A 17116-nucleotide genomic window follows, 5' to 3' on the forward strand; every position below is an offset into this window, starting at 1 on the left:
AGGTTCAAAATGAATACAATAAATATTCAGCCAAAATAGCCTATCAAATGGCAACAAATACAACAATAATAAAGTAAAAAAAAAAAAATAGCCATACATTATAACTAATAATGAACTAAATCAATCAAAATTAAGTGCTACAGAGACCTAATGTTGTTTAACAGTACAATGTTCATGTTTTTCAGACACTAGACCTTTTTAAAACTTTTTTTCCCATTCTTTTTACTGATTGTAATAAGATTATTTAGGGAAGTGTCACGGCGAGATTTTTTTCTAGTGGACTATTGCGTTACCTCGCAATATGTTTTGCGTTCTCTGGCAATATTGTGCTTTCCCTCGCAATATGTTTTGCATTCTCTCGCAATATTTTGCGTTCCCTCGCAGTATGTTTTGCGAGGTAGGCTAGCCTAATGCAAAAGTAGTCCCCACATAGACCTTAATGAATGAAGAAAGAAAAAAAAGATGAGTGATGTATAAAGGCCACAAAGGCTAATCTAAACTCTACCCCCTCTGTGTTTAATGCTCTGATCTGACCTTTAGAGTCTGAGTTACAATTGATCATATCTGTCACTCTGTCACCATGCTTAAATGATTTTATGGTCTCCAATCGTGATACATTTCCATCTCAAAAGGCCACGCTGCAAAGGTTAAGTCATCCCCTGAATAAAGAGGAGAGGGTGAGAGAGGGAGGGAGCAGGATAGAGTTTCTCCCGGTAACGGATCTCTTTGACAGCCATAGATTCGGTTTCGCCTCCTCTGTGACTAACACTTCAGTACATGCGACATTTTACGGAGAGAAACAGCTATCTAACCGATTATGATTCATTTTTTATTTTTTCAAACTATAGAATAAACTCATGGTGATCGCCGAGTGTGCCTCGCGGTCGCTGCGCGGCGTCGTGTTACCTTCCTCGGGACACCATGGGCTCGTAAGATGCCTTCGCTGTGGAAACGGATAACGTTCTCGGTGGCTTCGGTGCTCTGCGTCGGCTCGGTGGCGCTCCTGGTCGTGGCCCTGTCCACAGAGCGGTGGGTCACCGGACGGATCCTGTGTAAAACCGGGGCTGAGATTGTGAACGCGTCCCATCCGGAGATGGAGCAGTTCATTGGGGACATTTACTACGGCTTGTTCCAGGGAGGAAAGACCAAGAAGTGCGGGCTCGGCAACAGACGCTCCAAAATATACAGTAAGATCAAATGCAGCCTGTAAGCTCTCTGGGCATTCATTAGAAGACTAGGTAAACTATAGCTACCCAAAGTGTTCAGTATTAAACTAATAAACAATCATTAGCCTATACAAAGATAGGCTATTATTTCTTGAATATGAAAAATACAGATCAAATATTTAGCCTTATATCATGCAATTGTGAAATAATGCAGTAAAAAAGTTAAAATTAAGGTCTATTGTTAATTTAGATCCCCATTACCTGCTGCATCAGCAGCAATAGCTATAGCTACTAGGTCTACATGAGTGTATTTAACAGTGGAAATGGCACATATAACATCCATGCAGATAGCTCAATGTGGTATTATCACCTCTAGTACTCAACAAAGTAAACGTTCACCCTCTAATCAATAGCTTACACCATCAGGATTACGAGCAAAAGAAGTCCTGGAGATCACAGAGCTTCCAAAATATATCAGGATGTATTTGGGGGAATTTCACAAAACAATGATATTTTATGAAATAGAGCAGCAATAAAACAAAACACAGTTTTGTGTTGGTTAAATGTAAACGTAAGTTTATAGAATATGATACGGTCAGAAAGTAGAATAAAATTATTCTTTCCAACCTCAAAGCTACTTAAGGAAAAACAGTGTTTTGGCACAAATACACACCTGTTGCTTAGGGTATAAATGAGTTGCCATGAGTTCATTAGATTTCTTCTGTTTATAATAATTATTATATCTCTATATTTTCTATACACTGTCTTTTAAATACTTTTTGGTCATTTTTGCTTGATATAAACTCCATATAAACAATAAAGGCATGACAATTAAAACTTGCCACATGCTCTCATTTTCTATGAGAGTAAGAAACACACATCACAGGACACATACTGCCACCGCATTGGAATGCAAACACAGAGACATGCTAGTTAGTCATTAAGTTAATTTATTGACTTAAATATCATAATACAAACATATCAAATAACTTAACATTTTTACATCAAAGCATTAGTTCCAAACACTTTTTTAGGCAAGTATAGGCTGCAACATAACTCGTCTTCTATGCTGTTTCCTGGATCTCACGAGTCTTGAGCCATTCAAACCAGCTCACATGGCTGACAATGTGTGTTTTTCTCTGTTTCTTCTCTCTGCAGTTTTCCCAAAGCTTGTGCGGAAGTTGAACGGCGGCCTTCACATGATGGTGATCCTCTTCCTGCTGGTGGCTGTGGGGTTTGCACTGGTCAGTCTGTCTTTCTGCATTTACAACGCACGCAAGGTTCCCTACCAGAGCATCAAAGGGCACAAAGGACTCTACCTATGGAACTTCATTGCTGGTATGTGAGGCAACTTTGTCTTTACTCATTCCCTCAAAATATTGCTCAAATGTTGATTTTCTTGTTGTTGCCTGCTTCACATTTCCACCCTCATTTTTTCCCATTTGTGCTTCTGTCCACTATGTAACTCACCCAGTTAACACCCCTTTCTGTCTCATCACCAATTTCTTCTTATTGTTATTTTAATTTCAGTGCATTTTCTATCACACCTCTTTGTTTTATTCTTACGTGTTTTGTCTTTATCTCCCTTCCTCATGCTTTTGAGCATTACCGGTACTTCACCTCTCTATTTCCCTTGCCTGACCTTTCTTCCAGCTTTCTTCGGAGCCCTGGGCATGCTGTGTTTCCTGGCAGCAGTGAGGCACCACAGTCTGACTGAGCGGGTGGCTAATCATCAGGAGAACCTCTTTGTGCTGGTTGTCCTGGATAACAGCCTGGACTGGTCCTTCTGGTTGGGTGTAGGCAGCATTGCCACTCACTTTGCTGTCTGTGGAGTGGTTGCCATGAGCCGGATAAAACTGCCCAAATCGGAGATCAAGAAACCTGAAGAACCAACCATCGCCGCTCTGGACCTACTCTACTGAAGGACCAACCAAGGAGCATTTACATCACTGATGGTTGACTGGAGCCAACCACAGTGACTGACAGCAGAGTGAAACCAACACTGTGCCAGTGCCCCTTAAGTCTTAATACTGTAACCTACATGAGTGCAAAGAGTCCTGCATCCCAAACTTGTCCTTTGCCTTTTTTTTTTTACAGTAATTATTCTTGATCCCTGATAGAAAGTGCAGCTATGCATGAATAAAGGGGAGTTATGGGCTTATGTGATAAATGTAAACTAAACTTCCATAAACAGAAAGAGACTTACGATTATCTTTTGATTTTTATTCACTTTAACTTGGTCATATGAACATCCTCACATCTTAAACAAAAAAGTCAGCAGTATGAACGTGAAAATAGGAACTGTGAAAAATGTCACTTTGGCCATCATTAAAGGTTTTTTATTACATGTGTTGGATCGGTTATAATCATACTAACAACCTTGTGACAAACAAACATTTAAAGTTAACAATTAAAAAATAGTTGGAGTAAGCCTACAGCACGTGTTTCTTCTTTTTGTGTGTGTTTTATTTTTGTAATTATCTTCCTATGATCTGAACCTTTGTATGTAACTCTTTCATTTGCTCTCTACAGTGAAATAATATCCCTGTCATAAACCCAGTGAGGATCTCCTTATAGTAGCCTATAAATCTACTGTATGATTTCAGTAAAAAAAAAGTGAAACTTTAGTCTCTTTGAAGGATTCATTGTCTCGCTAAACAGTGTGCAAAATATTTATAAGTAGATTTAAATTATGTGACCTATGTGACACAACGTCAGCTGCTGCTGATTCAAAGCCTGCAGTTTCTCGCTGCTGCCGCCAGGTGGCGACAAAGACGTACCATTCTCGCTTGGTGACGTGTGAAAACCGCGACGCTGTCAGGTCGATTTGCATTGGCTGCCTCTTCCACATGTTTGCGACATGGTTTGCGACCTCTAAAATCTCTGAGTTAATAGGTTGTATCGCGGTTTCTATATGTACAACAGATGACAATGCTTCTTCTGAGGAGAACCGTGCAGACGGCGGTGCGGACAAAACACTGCAGGTCATTTTCTGCGTCACAGACTCACCTGAACGAGAGAAAAGTAAGTAGCCGTTAGCTGTCAAACATTAGCTGACAGCTTACATCACTGACTCACACAGGACTCATCCACTGTTCACACTTACACGGAACTGTAGCTATATCAGAGGTTTTAACCCTTTCTGTGTGTGTGTGTGTGTGTGTGTGTGTGTGTGTGTGTGTGTGTGTGTGTGTGTGTGTGTGTGTGTGTGTGTGTGTGTGTGTGTGTGTGAGAGAGAGAGAGTGAGAGTGAGAAAGAGCATCAGTGTGTGGGTGTTTGTCTTTGGGTGTCAAAAACGGTATGTACTAGTTACTTCCATTTATCAGCCTCACAAAGACATGTATTCGCTTCAAATATGGATGTATTTTACATTTTCGAAATAACCAGGAGTTTGAAACTTAAGGCAAGACAATCAGTTAATCTATCAACCAAAGTCACAGGAGAACAACTTCGTTCAAATTCTGCTTCACCCTGTTTTGTTCTGACTCCATACTGCCAGTTGACTGCTCCCTGAAGATCTTAGATTACACGTGGAATTTAGGTTTTGCCCAGAAGAAATGTTACAATAGCATTTTGTCAGAATTGTGAAGTTTCAAATATGATAGCTCGTTACAGAACAGTAACATAGCTAGTCTGTGTATTCTGTGAGGTTTGTGTTAAAACTGACAAGAGCTGTGAGCTTACAACAGCCTCACTCATAACTAATCATTAATTAAAGAGCTGCAACTCAAAGAAACCTTTACTCCACTTTTACTCTAATCAAACCATTTCACTAACCTTTATGACTTTGTAGGGCACAATGGTCAACACCTTGAATGTTAGTAGTTCACTAAAGCATCGTAACCAATAAATAACACAGACAACCTATTTCATCATTAAGTAGAATGGGACACTCCCAAACTTTGATGCTCACATGTTGATTGGATTTAGGGTTGCACGATATTGACAAAATGTGATATTGCGATATCGATTAGGAATATTGCGATATCGATATTAATTTTGATATTTTTAAACATACTGTATGTAAAATTACAAAAGTTAGGGGAAAACGCATCAAAATAGATTCATAACAAATACAACACAAGGTTTATTTCAACTGACTGTCATATTGGACTGGTACAACATGAATACATAAATAAACGGGCTCTAAATCGAACACAACTAAGCCACACAGCCAACGCAGCACTCCACAAAATATTGCATACTTAGACACTTTCAATATAATATTGCGCAACGTGATATTGCGATAACGATATTGAGTCGATATATCATGCACCCCTAATTGGATTGCCATAATAACACACAAGGAGGAGTTACAAGTAAGCGCAATGGCTCATTTTGCTTATAGGGACCAGAGTTATTCTGTTGTGATAAGATAGGGAGATAGACCAACTGGTTCATGGGGCGGATGGGGTTCCTTACTGTGTTTTATGTGTGTCTGCAGGGTCTGGTGCTGGGAGTGTTTGAGAAGGAGGGCGGCCTTCATCTGACAGAAGCAGCCGCAGGTTTTGACCAAACTCTGTCTGGGAAACTCTCTGAATTGCTGAAAATGTGAGTCTGTGATAACTGTGAGCTGTCCATATATTTATTTTTATGTGATGCCAGCAATATACGCATAGACTAATGCAGTTATACAACAGTCCTGGAATCAATCCTCCCTTCATTAAAGTCATTTTGGGTCTAATGTTGTAATATTAGTAGTTTAACCTCTTTGATAAAAAATTGGGTGGGAAGGCTTTTAGAAGCTGAACTGAATTTGAATCAACACCTCTCAACCAAACATTAAACTTGTGTTCGTTCATGGAAATGGTTATATAAAATAATCTTCTCTCAAGGTCCACTTACTCTTTTTTTTCTTAAGCTTTTGACCATATCAAAAGGTCTCCATTAGCAGATGAAGTTTACTCATTTGTTTTGGAGCTGTAGATGTTCAAAATGATTCCAAAGTCCTTCTTTTGGAAAGTTTAAACAAAATAAAACATTATAGCCTACCTGAACATATGATTTAGTGCAGGGCTGTTGTATTAGAATGTGTTAGTTTTAGCTGTGCGAGACAAAAGTCTGTTTATTAATGAACCGTTTACAGATTAACTAGCCAGAGGTGAATGACATAACGCATAGTTGGTTAACAAACTGTTAATAAACTGGTTTTGTTATGTCCTCTCCAGCTCTGGACCGGCTCTCAAGACGGGCAAAAGCAGAATATTTTATGGAATCCACAAGGTAACAAGGTGTGACGCTCGATCAAGAAAACCCCTGTATCTTGACGAAATGTCAGTGTTTAAATCTTCGCTGTGTCTTCTACAGGACTTCCCGTGTGTGGCAGTAGTCGGGCTGGGTAAGCCCAGTGCAGGTGTGTGTGGGTCAGAGAACTGGGACACCAGCAAGGAGAACATCAGACAGGCAGTGTCAGGTAAGACACACAACTTTGGTTGTCTTAGTGCTGGCAGCTACATGCAGGGGATGTACTGGAGTTTGAACCTGATATCTGTGTATTTGTCTGTGTATTTGTGTGTGTGTGTGTGTGTGTGTGTGTGTGTGTGTGTGTGTGTGTGTGTGTGTCTGTGTGTGTGTCTGTGTGTGTGTCTGTGTGTGTTCAGCTGGCTGCCGCTTGCTTCAGGACCTGGAGGTGAAGCACGTGGAGGTGGACGGCTGCGGTGATGCCCAGTCAGCAGCAGAAGGTGCCGCTCTTGGTTTGTTCCAGTATGACCAACTCAAATCTAAGAAGAAGACCAAAGTAACCACACAGCTTTATAGAAGGTAGACTAACAGATGGGCTGTAGCGCAAAGCTGGGGCAAACTCCTTTTTATAGGTAGAAATTGGCGCTTGAGTTCATACATGATGCATCATAGATGTATGCAGCATCATGCTAATGTATATACTGTATGTCTGTGTATATTTGTTCTCAGTGCTGACTCGGTCGGTTGGCAGAAAGGAGTCGTGTACGCAGAAGGCCAAAACCTTGCACGGCTACTCATGGAAGCTCCCGCCAATCACATCACTCCTACTGCTTTCGCCAACACCATCGAAGAGAAACTAGCGCTGCATGCTGAACGAGTCACAATAAACAAGAGGTTTGTGCATCATTCATCATTGCGACAAAGCAACAAATGCACATGGGATCTACAGTATTTTGATTTGACGCATTATAAAAGGGGATTTTAGACGTGTACTCTTTCTAGACGAGTTTTGAAGGCATCTTGTGATAACTGTAAATGTATCCCAACTGCTTTTTGTAGTGTTGCCAGATATTGAATAACATTTGACTGCATGTTCTGGGGAAACTTTTTGCTTAGTGGGAAGATAAATATTGGATCATATTGGTATGTTATTTTTTATTTTTTAAATTTTGGTTTCAATTTATCCTCTATAATATAATCAAGGAGCATTTTGGCATCTACTTAACAGTATTCTGAAAGCTTTGGTCATGTATTGGGCTGGAAACTGTCAATCTGAAGGTGGAACCATTTTTTAAAAGATTAATCGATTAGTCAGTGGACAGAAAAATGAATAAGCTTCTATTTTGATAATTGCTTAATTTTTTTATCTCCTAGTTCCAGCTTCTCAATTGTGAGGATTTACTGCTCTATGACATGGCAATATGAATGTCTTTGGATTGTGGATGTTTGGTCGGATACAACAACCTGATGATAAACCTAAAAAAAAAAAAATAGAAATTGAATAATTATATGGACAACGCTTATAAAAAGTTCAAAATATTCTATCATTTTAAATAAGGTCTGGTCTTATTATCTATTGTTTTCTGAACTATGAAGAGCAGATAAAGGAAAAGAGTTCTTGTCTAAGAGTTCATGTGTTTCTATAGATCTCAGGCTTGGATAGAGGAGCAACAGATGGGAGCGTTTCTAAGTGTGTCTAAAGGCTCAGAGGAGCCCCCTGTCTTCCTGGAGCTACATTACAACGGTTCTCCTGACAGCAAGCAGGCCCCGCTGCTCTTAGTGGGCAAGGGCATCACCTTTGACAGGTAAACCATAATAATACACACTCCTGCTCACTACCTCCTCATATAAAAATGTCAACTATGCTCACATTAACGGCGTTTTGTCATTCCCTCTGTTTGCCCATAGTGGTGGTATTTCTCTGAAGCCGTCTCCTTCTATGGATGCAATGAGAGCCGATATGGGAGGAGCTGCCACTGTGTGTGCGTCGATCGTCACAGCAGCAGCTCTGAAACTACCCGTCAACATTATTGGTAAGCATTTCTTTGTACTTTTTTTATAACTTTGAATCACTGTGCATTACTTATTTTTGATAAATTGAAACATATAATGTTTAAGTGAAAACAAGTATCTTAACCTGTGGGTTTCCACTGGTTACAATAAATCAGGTCTGGCTCCTCTGTGTGAGAACATGCCCAGTGGAAAGGCTACTAAACCAGGTGATGTTGTCACGGCCAGAAATGGAAAAACAATCCAGGTGGGTGGACCAAACAGTAACGTGTGTGTGTGTGTGTGTGTTGTGCAGATAAACAGGTTGTATTGCTCTGTACAGGTTGATAATACAGATGCAGAAGGCCGACTGGTTCTCGCCGACGCACTGTGTTACGGACACACCTTCAACCCTAGAGCCATCGTCAATGTTGCTACGCTAACAGGTGTGATTTTTCAATTCATTTATTTTACACAGTGACGTTGGCAGCAAAAAACAACTGATGTTTCATGTTTACATCATCATTTACATACTTTTTTTAACAGGCGTGACAGCGACGCTGGTAATGTTTTAACCTTATGAGTCTGTGTGTGTGTCATCATGACAAAATGTAGTCCTGAAAAAACCTACTGTAGCTACCAGACTCTGGTACATTTCATTTGTACAGAGAGTCTGGCCACTCTCCATCCATTGACAAGTGTAAACTTCCTTTACTCTGTTGAAGTTTAAACTATTGGATCTGCCCAGAGCCACACTGGATCTGCCATAACCAATTGCTAACGTTTTGGTCGTGACGTCGGCTTAGCATCGCTAGCGTTCGCATGAGCTAACTCCTTCACCGCTAATGGAGCGAGCTGGAAAATCAAACTTTTCCCACCCCGCCGCCGTTACCGAACTACAACTCAAACTGTCGCACGACCTCAACGTCATTGTTCTCAGCCACTCCCTCTGTTCGCTGATTGGACCGTTAAAGATTTGGCCGGAGAAAATCCGCGAATATACCGCAAACCCAGACAGAGTACTTAAGGAAAAAGAAAATTGAGCGGAAGAACGTAGGAGGGCGGAGCCAGGCTGCAAAATTACGAATCCCACTATGGCCACGCCAAGACCCGCCCTACGAAGCAGCTTGATTGGTTAGGGTTAGGCATTTCACCTCGAGTGGTTAAGGTTAGGGTTAGGGGATTGGTCAGGGGATAGGACCTGTACGTGTAAGCATGGACGCCTGGCCAATAGTAGTGTGTAAATGCTATTGAAGGGCGGGTCTTGGCGTGGCCATAGTGGGATTCGTAATATCGCAGCCAGGCTATACTGTAGCGGGATCTACCACAGAGTTTTGAGTAGTAGATTTTGTCACCACGATAGTGTTGCAACCGTGCAAGATGCATTCACGAAACTTTGCAGGTTTGTAGTTGAGATCAAAAAAAAAAATGGGGGCGGCGGAAGTAGGGGGGTAGGATTAGGGAAGGGGCCCCCCCAACTTTAGGCCCATGGCCTGATTTGGCGTCGCGGCTAGTGAGATCCCAACTCTGGTTGCTGTCAATTCAGTTTTTGTTGCGGACCCACTATCACACTCTGACCGCCTGAAAAGCTAGTTCTCAAGGAAGAAACTGTCAAGGAAGTGATCTGTATATTATACAAAATCATTCCGTAACTAACCATCAAAAAACACACCAGAGAAGATTAGGCCTGTAACAATGATTGCATAATTGTAATATGAAAATAATAATAGTGGTTTCTTTGTTTAACTGCACTTAAATGCTAACATTAGCTCAGGTCTTAAGCTTATGACTGGTAATTGCTGATTTTGTTTAGATATGCCATTTGTAATTATATAAGTGATTATTGGTCAGACTATATATTTTTATTATTATTTCAATTGTTAGTTGTTGGCACTTGAGCCTATACATGTTCATAGCAACAGAAATGACAAGGGGGGGGATACAGTTAGTAAAACTGTTTTATGATAATAAAGAGGCATTGTTTAGTTCATAGGCTGTGTACTTGTGTTATTACATTATCTGGGTCACATGACAGTGATATAACCAAAAGATGTATCCTGGAATTGATTTAAAACTTTAATTTGTTTAAAAAAAGTAATAAATAAATACATATTTTTTTTAAATTTGACTGAAAGAGACAAAATATATTGTTAATCGCAATTATTTCGGAGACAATTAATTGTACAGCAAAATTTTGAATTGTTAAAGCTCTAGAGAAGATACATTAACGCATACAGTAAGGTTCAGGAAAGTGCTGCATGATTTGCATGTGGTCCCCATGTAGCACTTATGATGCAGGATGACGGTAACCAAAACTAAAAGTTGCCTGTCCATACGAGGTCATGTTTGCCAGTTGGTTTGTTGGTAAAGAGTTGGTGTGACTACAGGTGTGAAAGTGCAAGCTTAGGCTGATAATGTTACATGATTAAATTAAAAATGTGCTAATTATAATTGGTAAATATTAAAATCTGTCTTTTTCTGTCTCCCAGGTGCGATGGATGTAGCTCTTGGCTCAGCAGCAACTGGAGTGTTTACAAACTCTGACTGGCTCTGGGAGCAGCTGCACAAGGTCCTGTGAATGCACAATAAACACACTCACAACATCTCAGTCCATTAGATCCTGTGTTGACTAGTGTGTGTATGTGTGTGTGTGTGTAGGCTAGTGTTGTGACAGGTGACAGAGTGTGGCGGATGCCTCTGTTCCAGCACTACACCAGACAGGTGACTGACAGCCAGCTGGCTGACCTCAACAACATCGGCAAGTACAGCCGGTACGTATCTCACTACACTCTGCTTCAGGCATCAGAGCAGTACAGGGCCTTGTTCTTCGTACATTGATAATAAAATTATGCAGATTAGAATGACAACTATTTGACTCAAATCTTTTTTGGGGGGTTCTTCAAAATTGGTTTTAATATCATCTGATCAAGGTTTCAACTCTCTACTCTGCACTCTTATTTCAAAATAAGAGTGCAGTTACTCAAGATAACTTCATCCAGGCTTTAACAAATCCATCCTCAGACCGTTTTTAAAGAACCACGTTAGCGGGATGAGAATAAACAGGATTATTTTAGCCTGATAACCGTATGTTAGCCTGAATGAGTTAAGCCACAGTTGAAGAACAGGACCCAAGAGTATACTCATGGATTATTTACCTGAATCTGTCTGTTGTGTGTTGATTACCTTTCTAGTTCTGGCGGTGCATGCACAGCAGCTGCATTCCTGAGAGAGTTTGTCACCGCTCCTCATTGGGCCCATCTGGACATCGCAGGTGTGATGAGTAACAAAGATGAAGTCCCCTACCTGAGAAAAGGCATGTCTGGAAGACCAACACGTACGCTGGTGGAGTTTGCTGCAGGATTGGCCCACGATGGCTGAGAGATGACACAAAGATCAGAACAAAGACAAGACTAACTGTGAGCTTCTTCCCTGGCAAGATTCAACAGTGATCTCTCAGCAATGGCCTAGTTTCGCAGTCTGTGCACAAATGAACAGTATCATATCCATGTAAGAGCTCTAAACATGTTGGCAGGGATTCACGGCTGTATTTTTTAAAAACAAATCTGAAGTCTTCGATTTTTACATACAGCTATTGCATCAATCTAAGAGGCCACAATGTAAAGCAGGTTCAGTGTCTCCCCACACTGTTCAGATTTCAGCTAAAAACACCTGAAGCTCTGTAGTAACTACATAGCTCACATAATGTATATGTTGTATAAAATAAACCCTACAATTAGTTATGTGTGTGAAATATTTGTTATCTATGGCTCTTTTGTTGATAACCCTAAGGTACATTGCTTGGCCCAAGGTATGTGGGCACCAAAACATTACACAAACCTTATTTCAAAACAATGGGCATTAATGCACTGCTATCGCAGCATACATTCTTCTGAGAAGCCTTCACCACCAGATTTTGGAAATTGGCTGCAGAGATTTGCCACAAGAGCATTAGTGATGCTGAATCCTGAAATTGGGAGTTCATCCCAGCTGGCATTTATCCCAAATGCCAGTCAAGTTCTTCTACATTAAACTTTAAAAAACATTTCTTTCATGGACCTTTCATTGTGTGAGGCATTGGCATGTGGAAAACAGTCCCCTGTCACTAAGTTGGAAGCACACTATTGTCTAAAATGGTTTTGAATGATGGAAAAACAAAATACAGAAAATTGAGAAGAGGAAAAAAAACTATTTGTGTAAAATATGTTTTTTGTCTTATTCCCATCAAGATTACTCTTAACTGAAGCTAGCCACACCATTTAAAACAACCCCAGACCAACGTAAAATATAAAGAATAGGGTTGTTGTTCGCATACTTTTGGCCAAAGCGACCGTACTCAGAAACATCCTTCTATGTGCGCATGTGCAGACCGGGTAGACTGAAAACATAATGGCAACGTCCATGAGCGGGATGTTCTCCGGTCAGCAGCCGCCCGTTGCACATCCCGTCGGGGGTCCCGGTGGACCGGGTCAGCCAGGCTTCCCCGGTACTGCTACCAGGGCCCCGGGAAACAACACGTTGGTGGATGAACTGGAGGCTTCCTTCGAGGTAGGAGGCTAATGTGCTAGCTTCCGTTAGCTGTGTGTGCTAACTGTTGTTAGCTAGTTTAGCTAGCTAGCTAGGTGAGGTTTAATGTTTAATTCCCTGGTGTTGCTAAGATACTAGCTACAGTCTCACATGAGAGGGCTATGAAAATACATATTGTATCACGATTTAAAAGTAAATCATGCATAGATAGCTTTGGTCTGTAGACGCTAAAATAAATGAGCTAGCAAACGTTAATGCTAATCTTAACGTTACCTTCAGACCGACTTCAAAGCTTCACATGATCCCAGGCATCGTAACCTTTAACCCGACCGCTCCGGCTCTCTACTCCAGCCACTTTTACCAACACTTAAAAAAAAAAAAATAACTCAGTTGTTGACGGCTGACAAGAAACTTTCAAATTGAATCCTTTCTTCCGTTGTGCAACTTTATTTCCTAAACCCAAACAACTACATAACATAACATCATAACAGCACAGCTGTATCTTTGGTTCACTTTTCTCGGGATGCTACAGCCAAGACTACAACTCTTTCATGTCCCACTAGTTTAATTAGTTACTTTGGGAATCACACATACGGCCACATGTTTACATTGGTTTATTTGTATTCAAGGGCTGTTTCTATGCTAAACCTAGGCACTCTAGTGATAAATAGTGTGCCTTCAGATTTATGTGATAACAGTTTGGGGTAGACAATTCAAGTTATGTCATTCCACCAAGATAATCCACTTCGTATCAGTGCTGGTTTCTATGTAGTCCTGTATACATCTATAAATATAATATGTATTATCAAGTAATAAAACAACAGGCCTTTTTCAAAGCAGACATTTCGACTTTCATAGTAGGAAAAGCACAGATGTTACTAATAACACGTTAACAATGGCTCTGGTCTATTAAAGTGTCCCAGTAAGTCATGATAGTGTGACTGTACGCCAGCAGCAACAATACCAGGTTCCTGAAACCAAGGCACCATGAAACTGAAAGCCGCTCCTGAACATAGTCATTTTGGCTGCTGGGATTTCCAGGAGATGTGGATCCCACCTCTGTGAGGCTTTTGCCCCTGTGCTCAAAATGAAATCCGTAAAGAAATGGTTTTCCCAGTTTGGTGTAGAAGAACTTGACTAGCCTGCACAGAGCGCTGGTTCGCAACCACATCCAACGCCTTTTGGAATAAACTTCAACCCCAACTGTGAGCCAAGCTTTATCACCCAATGTCAGTTCTCAACCTCCAATATAGTGTAATGTTCAGAGGTAAACATACTTTTAGCCAAGTAACCTTATGTCTTGAATTTTCAAATAAAGTACATTAATATGTAGCTTGATTGTTTAGACCAGGTAAAACTTTGTATCTCAGAATAATTACATCTCCACTATCCCACAAACCATAGAAAAAGCGGTGTCCATCAAGGGGAAACCGATCCTTCTATGGGAAAAAAAAATAAAACCAAAAAACAAAAAAAAAAAAAAAAAAAAAAAAAAAAAAAAAAAAAAAAAAAAAGTAATACAGTATTTGACAAGGCCTTTTTAAAAAAAAGGGTGGGTGTTTTTTTTTTTTTATAAAAAAAAAAAAAAAAAAAAAAAAAAAAAAAAAAATAAAAAAAAAAAAAAAAAAGGAATAAAATTAAAACAAAAAAAAAAAAAATGTTCTCTATGTGTTTATTCTTCAGGCATGTTTTGCATCTCTGGTAAGCCAAGACTACGTTAATGGAACCGACCAGGAGGAGATTCGGACTGGTGAGTAAAGCCTCAGATGATTTGTTTGTTTGTAGTAGTTTTACTTTATCTGAAATTATAATCTGTATATTGATGTGTATATCTTATTTGTCTGTTGTTTGCAGGTGTTGACCAGTGCATACAGAAGTTCCTGGATGTAGCTCGACAGACAGAGTGCTTCTTCTTACAGAAAAGGCTTCAGCTGTCTGTGCAGAAACCAGAGCAGGTGGTGAAAGAGGTAAATTATTAGACTGACTTGCATTTTTGTTTAACTTGACAGTTTTGAAGTGGTTCTCTCCACCTTCCATCCACTTTGTTTCCTCCATTTTTCTATGATTAATGTACTTGTACTTTTGATCCCCAAATTATCTATGTAAGCTGTAAACACAAACTCTTTTAAACTCTTAAAAAATGATCTGTCGTATCCAGGCTTAACTATCATTGTGTTTGTTTCTTAGACCTCAATTTCTGAAATGCTGTCAGTGTTTACATTTTATTCATTTCTCTCCATTTGTTAATGCGCCTTCTCACTTCTCACATACATTTTTTTTTTTTTCTTCTCACTTCAGGATGTGTCCGAGTTACGTAATGAGCTACAGAGGAAAGAATTGCTCGTTCAGAAACACTTGTCCAAACTGCACCACTGGCAACAAGTGCTCGAGGATGTGAGCGTTCAGCACCGTAAACCCTCAGACCTTCCACCTCCTGGACCGCTGGCCTTTTTGGAGCAGGCCTCTGCGAGTCTGCCCCCTGCCCCTTTAAAACCTAATTAACACACCAAAGGTGCGGTCACATTAGTCTTCTGTTAGATTAAACTGTTCCACACCCAGAATGTGATGTTGAACTCTGACCTGCAAGTTATCTGCAGCCGCCTGGGAAACACATGTCTGCATTCATCGATCATACAGACTTGATTTGAAGTGGAAGGGAGATGGAGAGAATATTTACAGGACTGAAGTGTAATGTGACTGTACCTAAACACTAAAGAAGAAAACACACACCACGTACGTCGTGTGATGCCTGCTTTCGGGTGTCAACCTGTGAGAAAACAGAAGAACAATTGCCCAGCTGTGGGGAAATCACGACATAGTTTTATTTCAACTTTCAGCCTTTTGATTTATGTAAATATTTCTGTTGCCGACTTTTTTTTTTTACTGTAAAAATAAAATGTCTAGTATTTTGACTCTGGACCAAAGTCTTAATTATGTTTTTCTCATTACACAGTGCATCATTTTTTGCATTTGAAAACAGAATTTAACACCAACTTTACACAAGAATATAAGTTTACTATTCATGGAGAGTTGTACTCAACATACACAGCTGTATAATAGGGGTGTGCAAAAAAATCGATTCACATTCGTATTGCGATTCAAGCTCTACCGATTCAAAATCGATTCATAGAATTTCAAAAATCGATTCATATTTTTTTGTCTACTGCAATCACATGGGAAAAGTAACTACATTTACATACTGTGAATCATTTTTTTAATCAAGAATCGTTTTTGAATTGAAAATCGATTTTGAATCGAATCTTGTGCCTAAAAATCAATATCAAATCGTGACATTTTCTGAATTGTGCACCCTATTGTATAATGTCTTTTATGGCTCTGGAAGAACTTTGTTAAGTCTGACAAAAAAAGCCTGGAGTTTCAAAGACATGGGCTTTTACCAAGCAGAGAGGATCTAACAAAGATGATATAGAGTTATGGGCATTATGGGATCCATTATTCTTGGAGCATTACTCAGGACTCAAAGTCAAGATCCCGGCTTCTGCTGCTTCAATCCTGACCATTCTTTGTTTTAATCTGCCGCTCAAACGGTCTTCAAATTTAGTGGAAATGCAATACTAAATCAGTGGAGTACTCCTTTAATCACCAAAGCTTGTCCTTAAGGGAGTAAGTAGCTGGCATTGTATTACTTGCACATTGCTATAACTATGATGCATAATTTCTAATATCAACACATTTATATTGTAAATAAAAATCAAAGTGGAGTCTTGTCGTGGGTAAAAAATAACCGTGCTGACAGAAGAAATGTCTTCAGATCAGCCATGACTAAGCCTCCTGACAGCCTGTTGTCTCTGATGCATTCAGCATCTTCACACCATAACAGACTTGTTCTCCGCAGCTTCACAGCTATGGCCTGTCCATTGACGGGACAGCCAGACTCAAATCTTCACAGATGGACTCTGGGGACAAAGCTTCTTGGGAAACAGGGGTCTGTGGTCTTGACATGATAAACAGGGGGACCGTGGATTTATTATTGCCTTTCCAGAACTGAACTCAGTACAGAACTCTAGGGTTTTTCTTCTTTTTATACATTCTCTTATTAAGATAATGTCTTCTTAACTGAATCAGCTGTAGTTGTGAAAACCCTTGTTATGCATCTTCTGGCAATCTATGCAATCTTTATCTTACACTGATAAAACTAGCATGAAAATACAAATACTCATGGTAAGTCATAATTAAGAGATAGTAAATCAAATCACTGAGTTAGTCAAAGTGACGAAATATTAAAATGGTGTCTT

At 39.9% G+C, this 17116-nt stretch overlaps 3 protein-coding genes across 3 annotated transcripts; all 3 read left to right on the forward strand.

Annotated features, from left to right (window-relative positions):
* The first annotated feature begins 701 nt into the window (after window positions 1-701).
* clrn2 (clarin 2) lies at window positions 702-3601 on the forward strand. Its single transcript, XM_039807516.1, has 3 exons — window positions 702-1187; window positions 2325-2504; window positions 2820-3601. Exons 1-3 carry the CDS (start codon window positions 935-937, stop codon window positions 3086-3088), a joined length of 702 nt encoding a protein of 233 aa, XP_039663450.1. The 5' UTR covers window positions 702-934; the 3' UTR covers window positions 3089-3601.
* Window positions 3602-3982: 381 nt separating this feature from the next.
* On the forward strand, window positions 3983-12089 carry lap3 (leucine aminopeptidase 3). Its single transcript, XM_039807504.1, has 13 exons — window positions 3983-4190; window positions 5611-5717; window positions 6335-6389; window positions 6474-6579; window positions 6767-6926; window positions 7077-7241; window positions 7994-8152; window positions 8256-8380; window positions 8516-8604; window positions 8680-8782; window positions 10826-10905; window positions 10995-11107; window positions 11528-12089. The coding sequence occupies exons 1-13, from the start codon at window positions 4092-4094 to the stop codon at window positions 11712-11714; spliced, it is 1548 nt and encodes a 515-aa protein (XP_039663438.1). The 5' UTR covers window positions 3983-4091; the 3' UTR covers window positions 11715-12089.
* Window positions 12090-12677: 588 nt separating this feature from the next.
* Window positions 12678-15791, forward strand: med28 (mediator complex subunit 28). Its single transcript, XM_039807526.1, has 4 exons — window positions 12678-12881; window positions 14544-14610; window positions 14715-14827; window positions 15159-15791. Exons 1-4 carry the CDS (start codon window positions 12723-12725, stop codon window positions 15360-15362), a joined length of 543 nt encoding a protein of 180 aa, XP_039663460.1. The 5' UTR covers window positions 12678-12722; the 3' UTR covers window positions 15363-15791.
* The last annotated feature ends 1325 nt before the right edge of the window (window positions 15792-17116 follow it).

The sequence above is a fragment of the Perca fluviatilis genome, chromosome 1 (genome assembly GCF_010015445.1).
Source record: "Perca fluviatilis chromosome 1, GENO_Pfluv_1.0, whole genome shotgun sequence".
NCBI classification, from domain to species: Eukaryota; Metazoa; Chordata; class Actinopteri; order Perciformes; family Percidae; genus Perca; species Perca fluviatilis.

Coding starts and splice junctions, on each gene's coding strand:
- clrn2 (XM_039807516.1), top strand. CDS start 935: ATGCCTTCGCTGTGGAAACGGATAACGTTCTCGGTGGCTTCGGTGCTC. Junction 1,188..2,324: donor CAGACGCTCCAAAATATACA/GTAAGATCAAAT, acceptor TTCTCTCTGCAG/TTTTCCCAAAGCTTGTGCGG. Junction 2,505..2,819: donor CCTATGGAACTTCATTGCTG/GTATGTGAGGCA, acceptor CCTTTCTTCCAG/CTTTCTTCGGAGCCCTGGGC.
- lap3 (XM_039807504.1), top strand. CDS start 4,092: ATGACAATGCTTCTTCTGAGGAGAACCGTGCAGACGGCGGTGCGGACA. Junction 5,718..6,334: donor CTCTCTGAATTGCTGAAAAT/GTGAGTCTGTGA, acceptor TGTCCTCTCCAG/CTCTGGACCGGCTCTCAAGA. Junction 11,108..11,527: donor AACATCGGCAAGTACAGCCG/GTACGTATCTCA, acceptor TTACCTTTCTAG/TTCTGGCGGTGCATGCACAG.
- med28 (XM_039807526.1), top strand. CDS start 12,723: ATGGCAACGTCCATGAGCGGGATGTTCTCCGGTCAGCAGCCGCCCGTT. Junction 12,882..14,543: donor AACTGGAGGCTTCCTTCGAG/GTAGGAGGCTAA, acceptor TTTATTCTTCAG/GCATGTTTTGCATCTCTGGT. Junction 14,611..14,714: donor CCAGGAGGAGATTCGGACTG/GTGAGTAAAGCC, acceptor TGTTGTTTGCAG/GTGTTGACCAGTGCATACAG.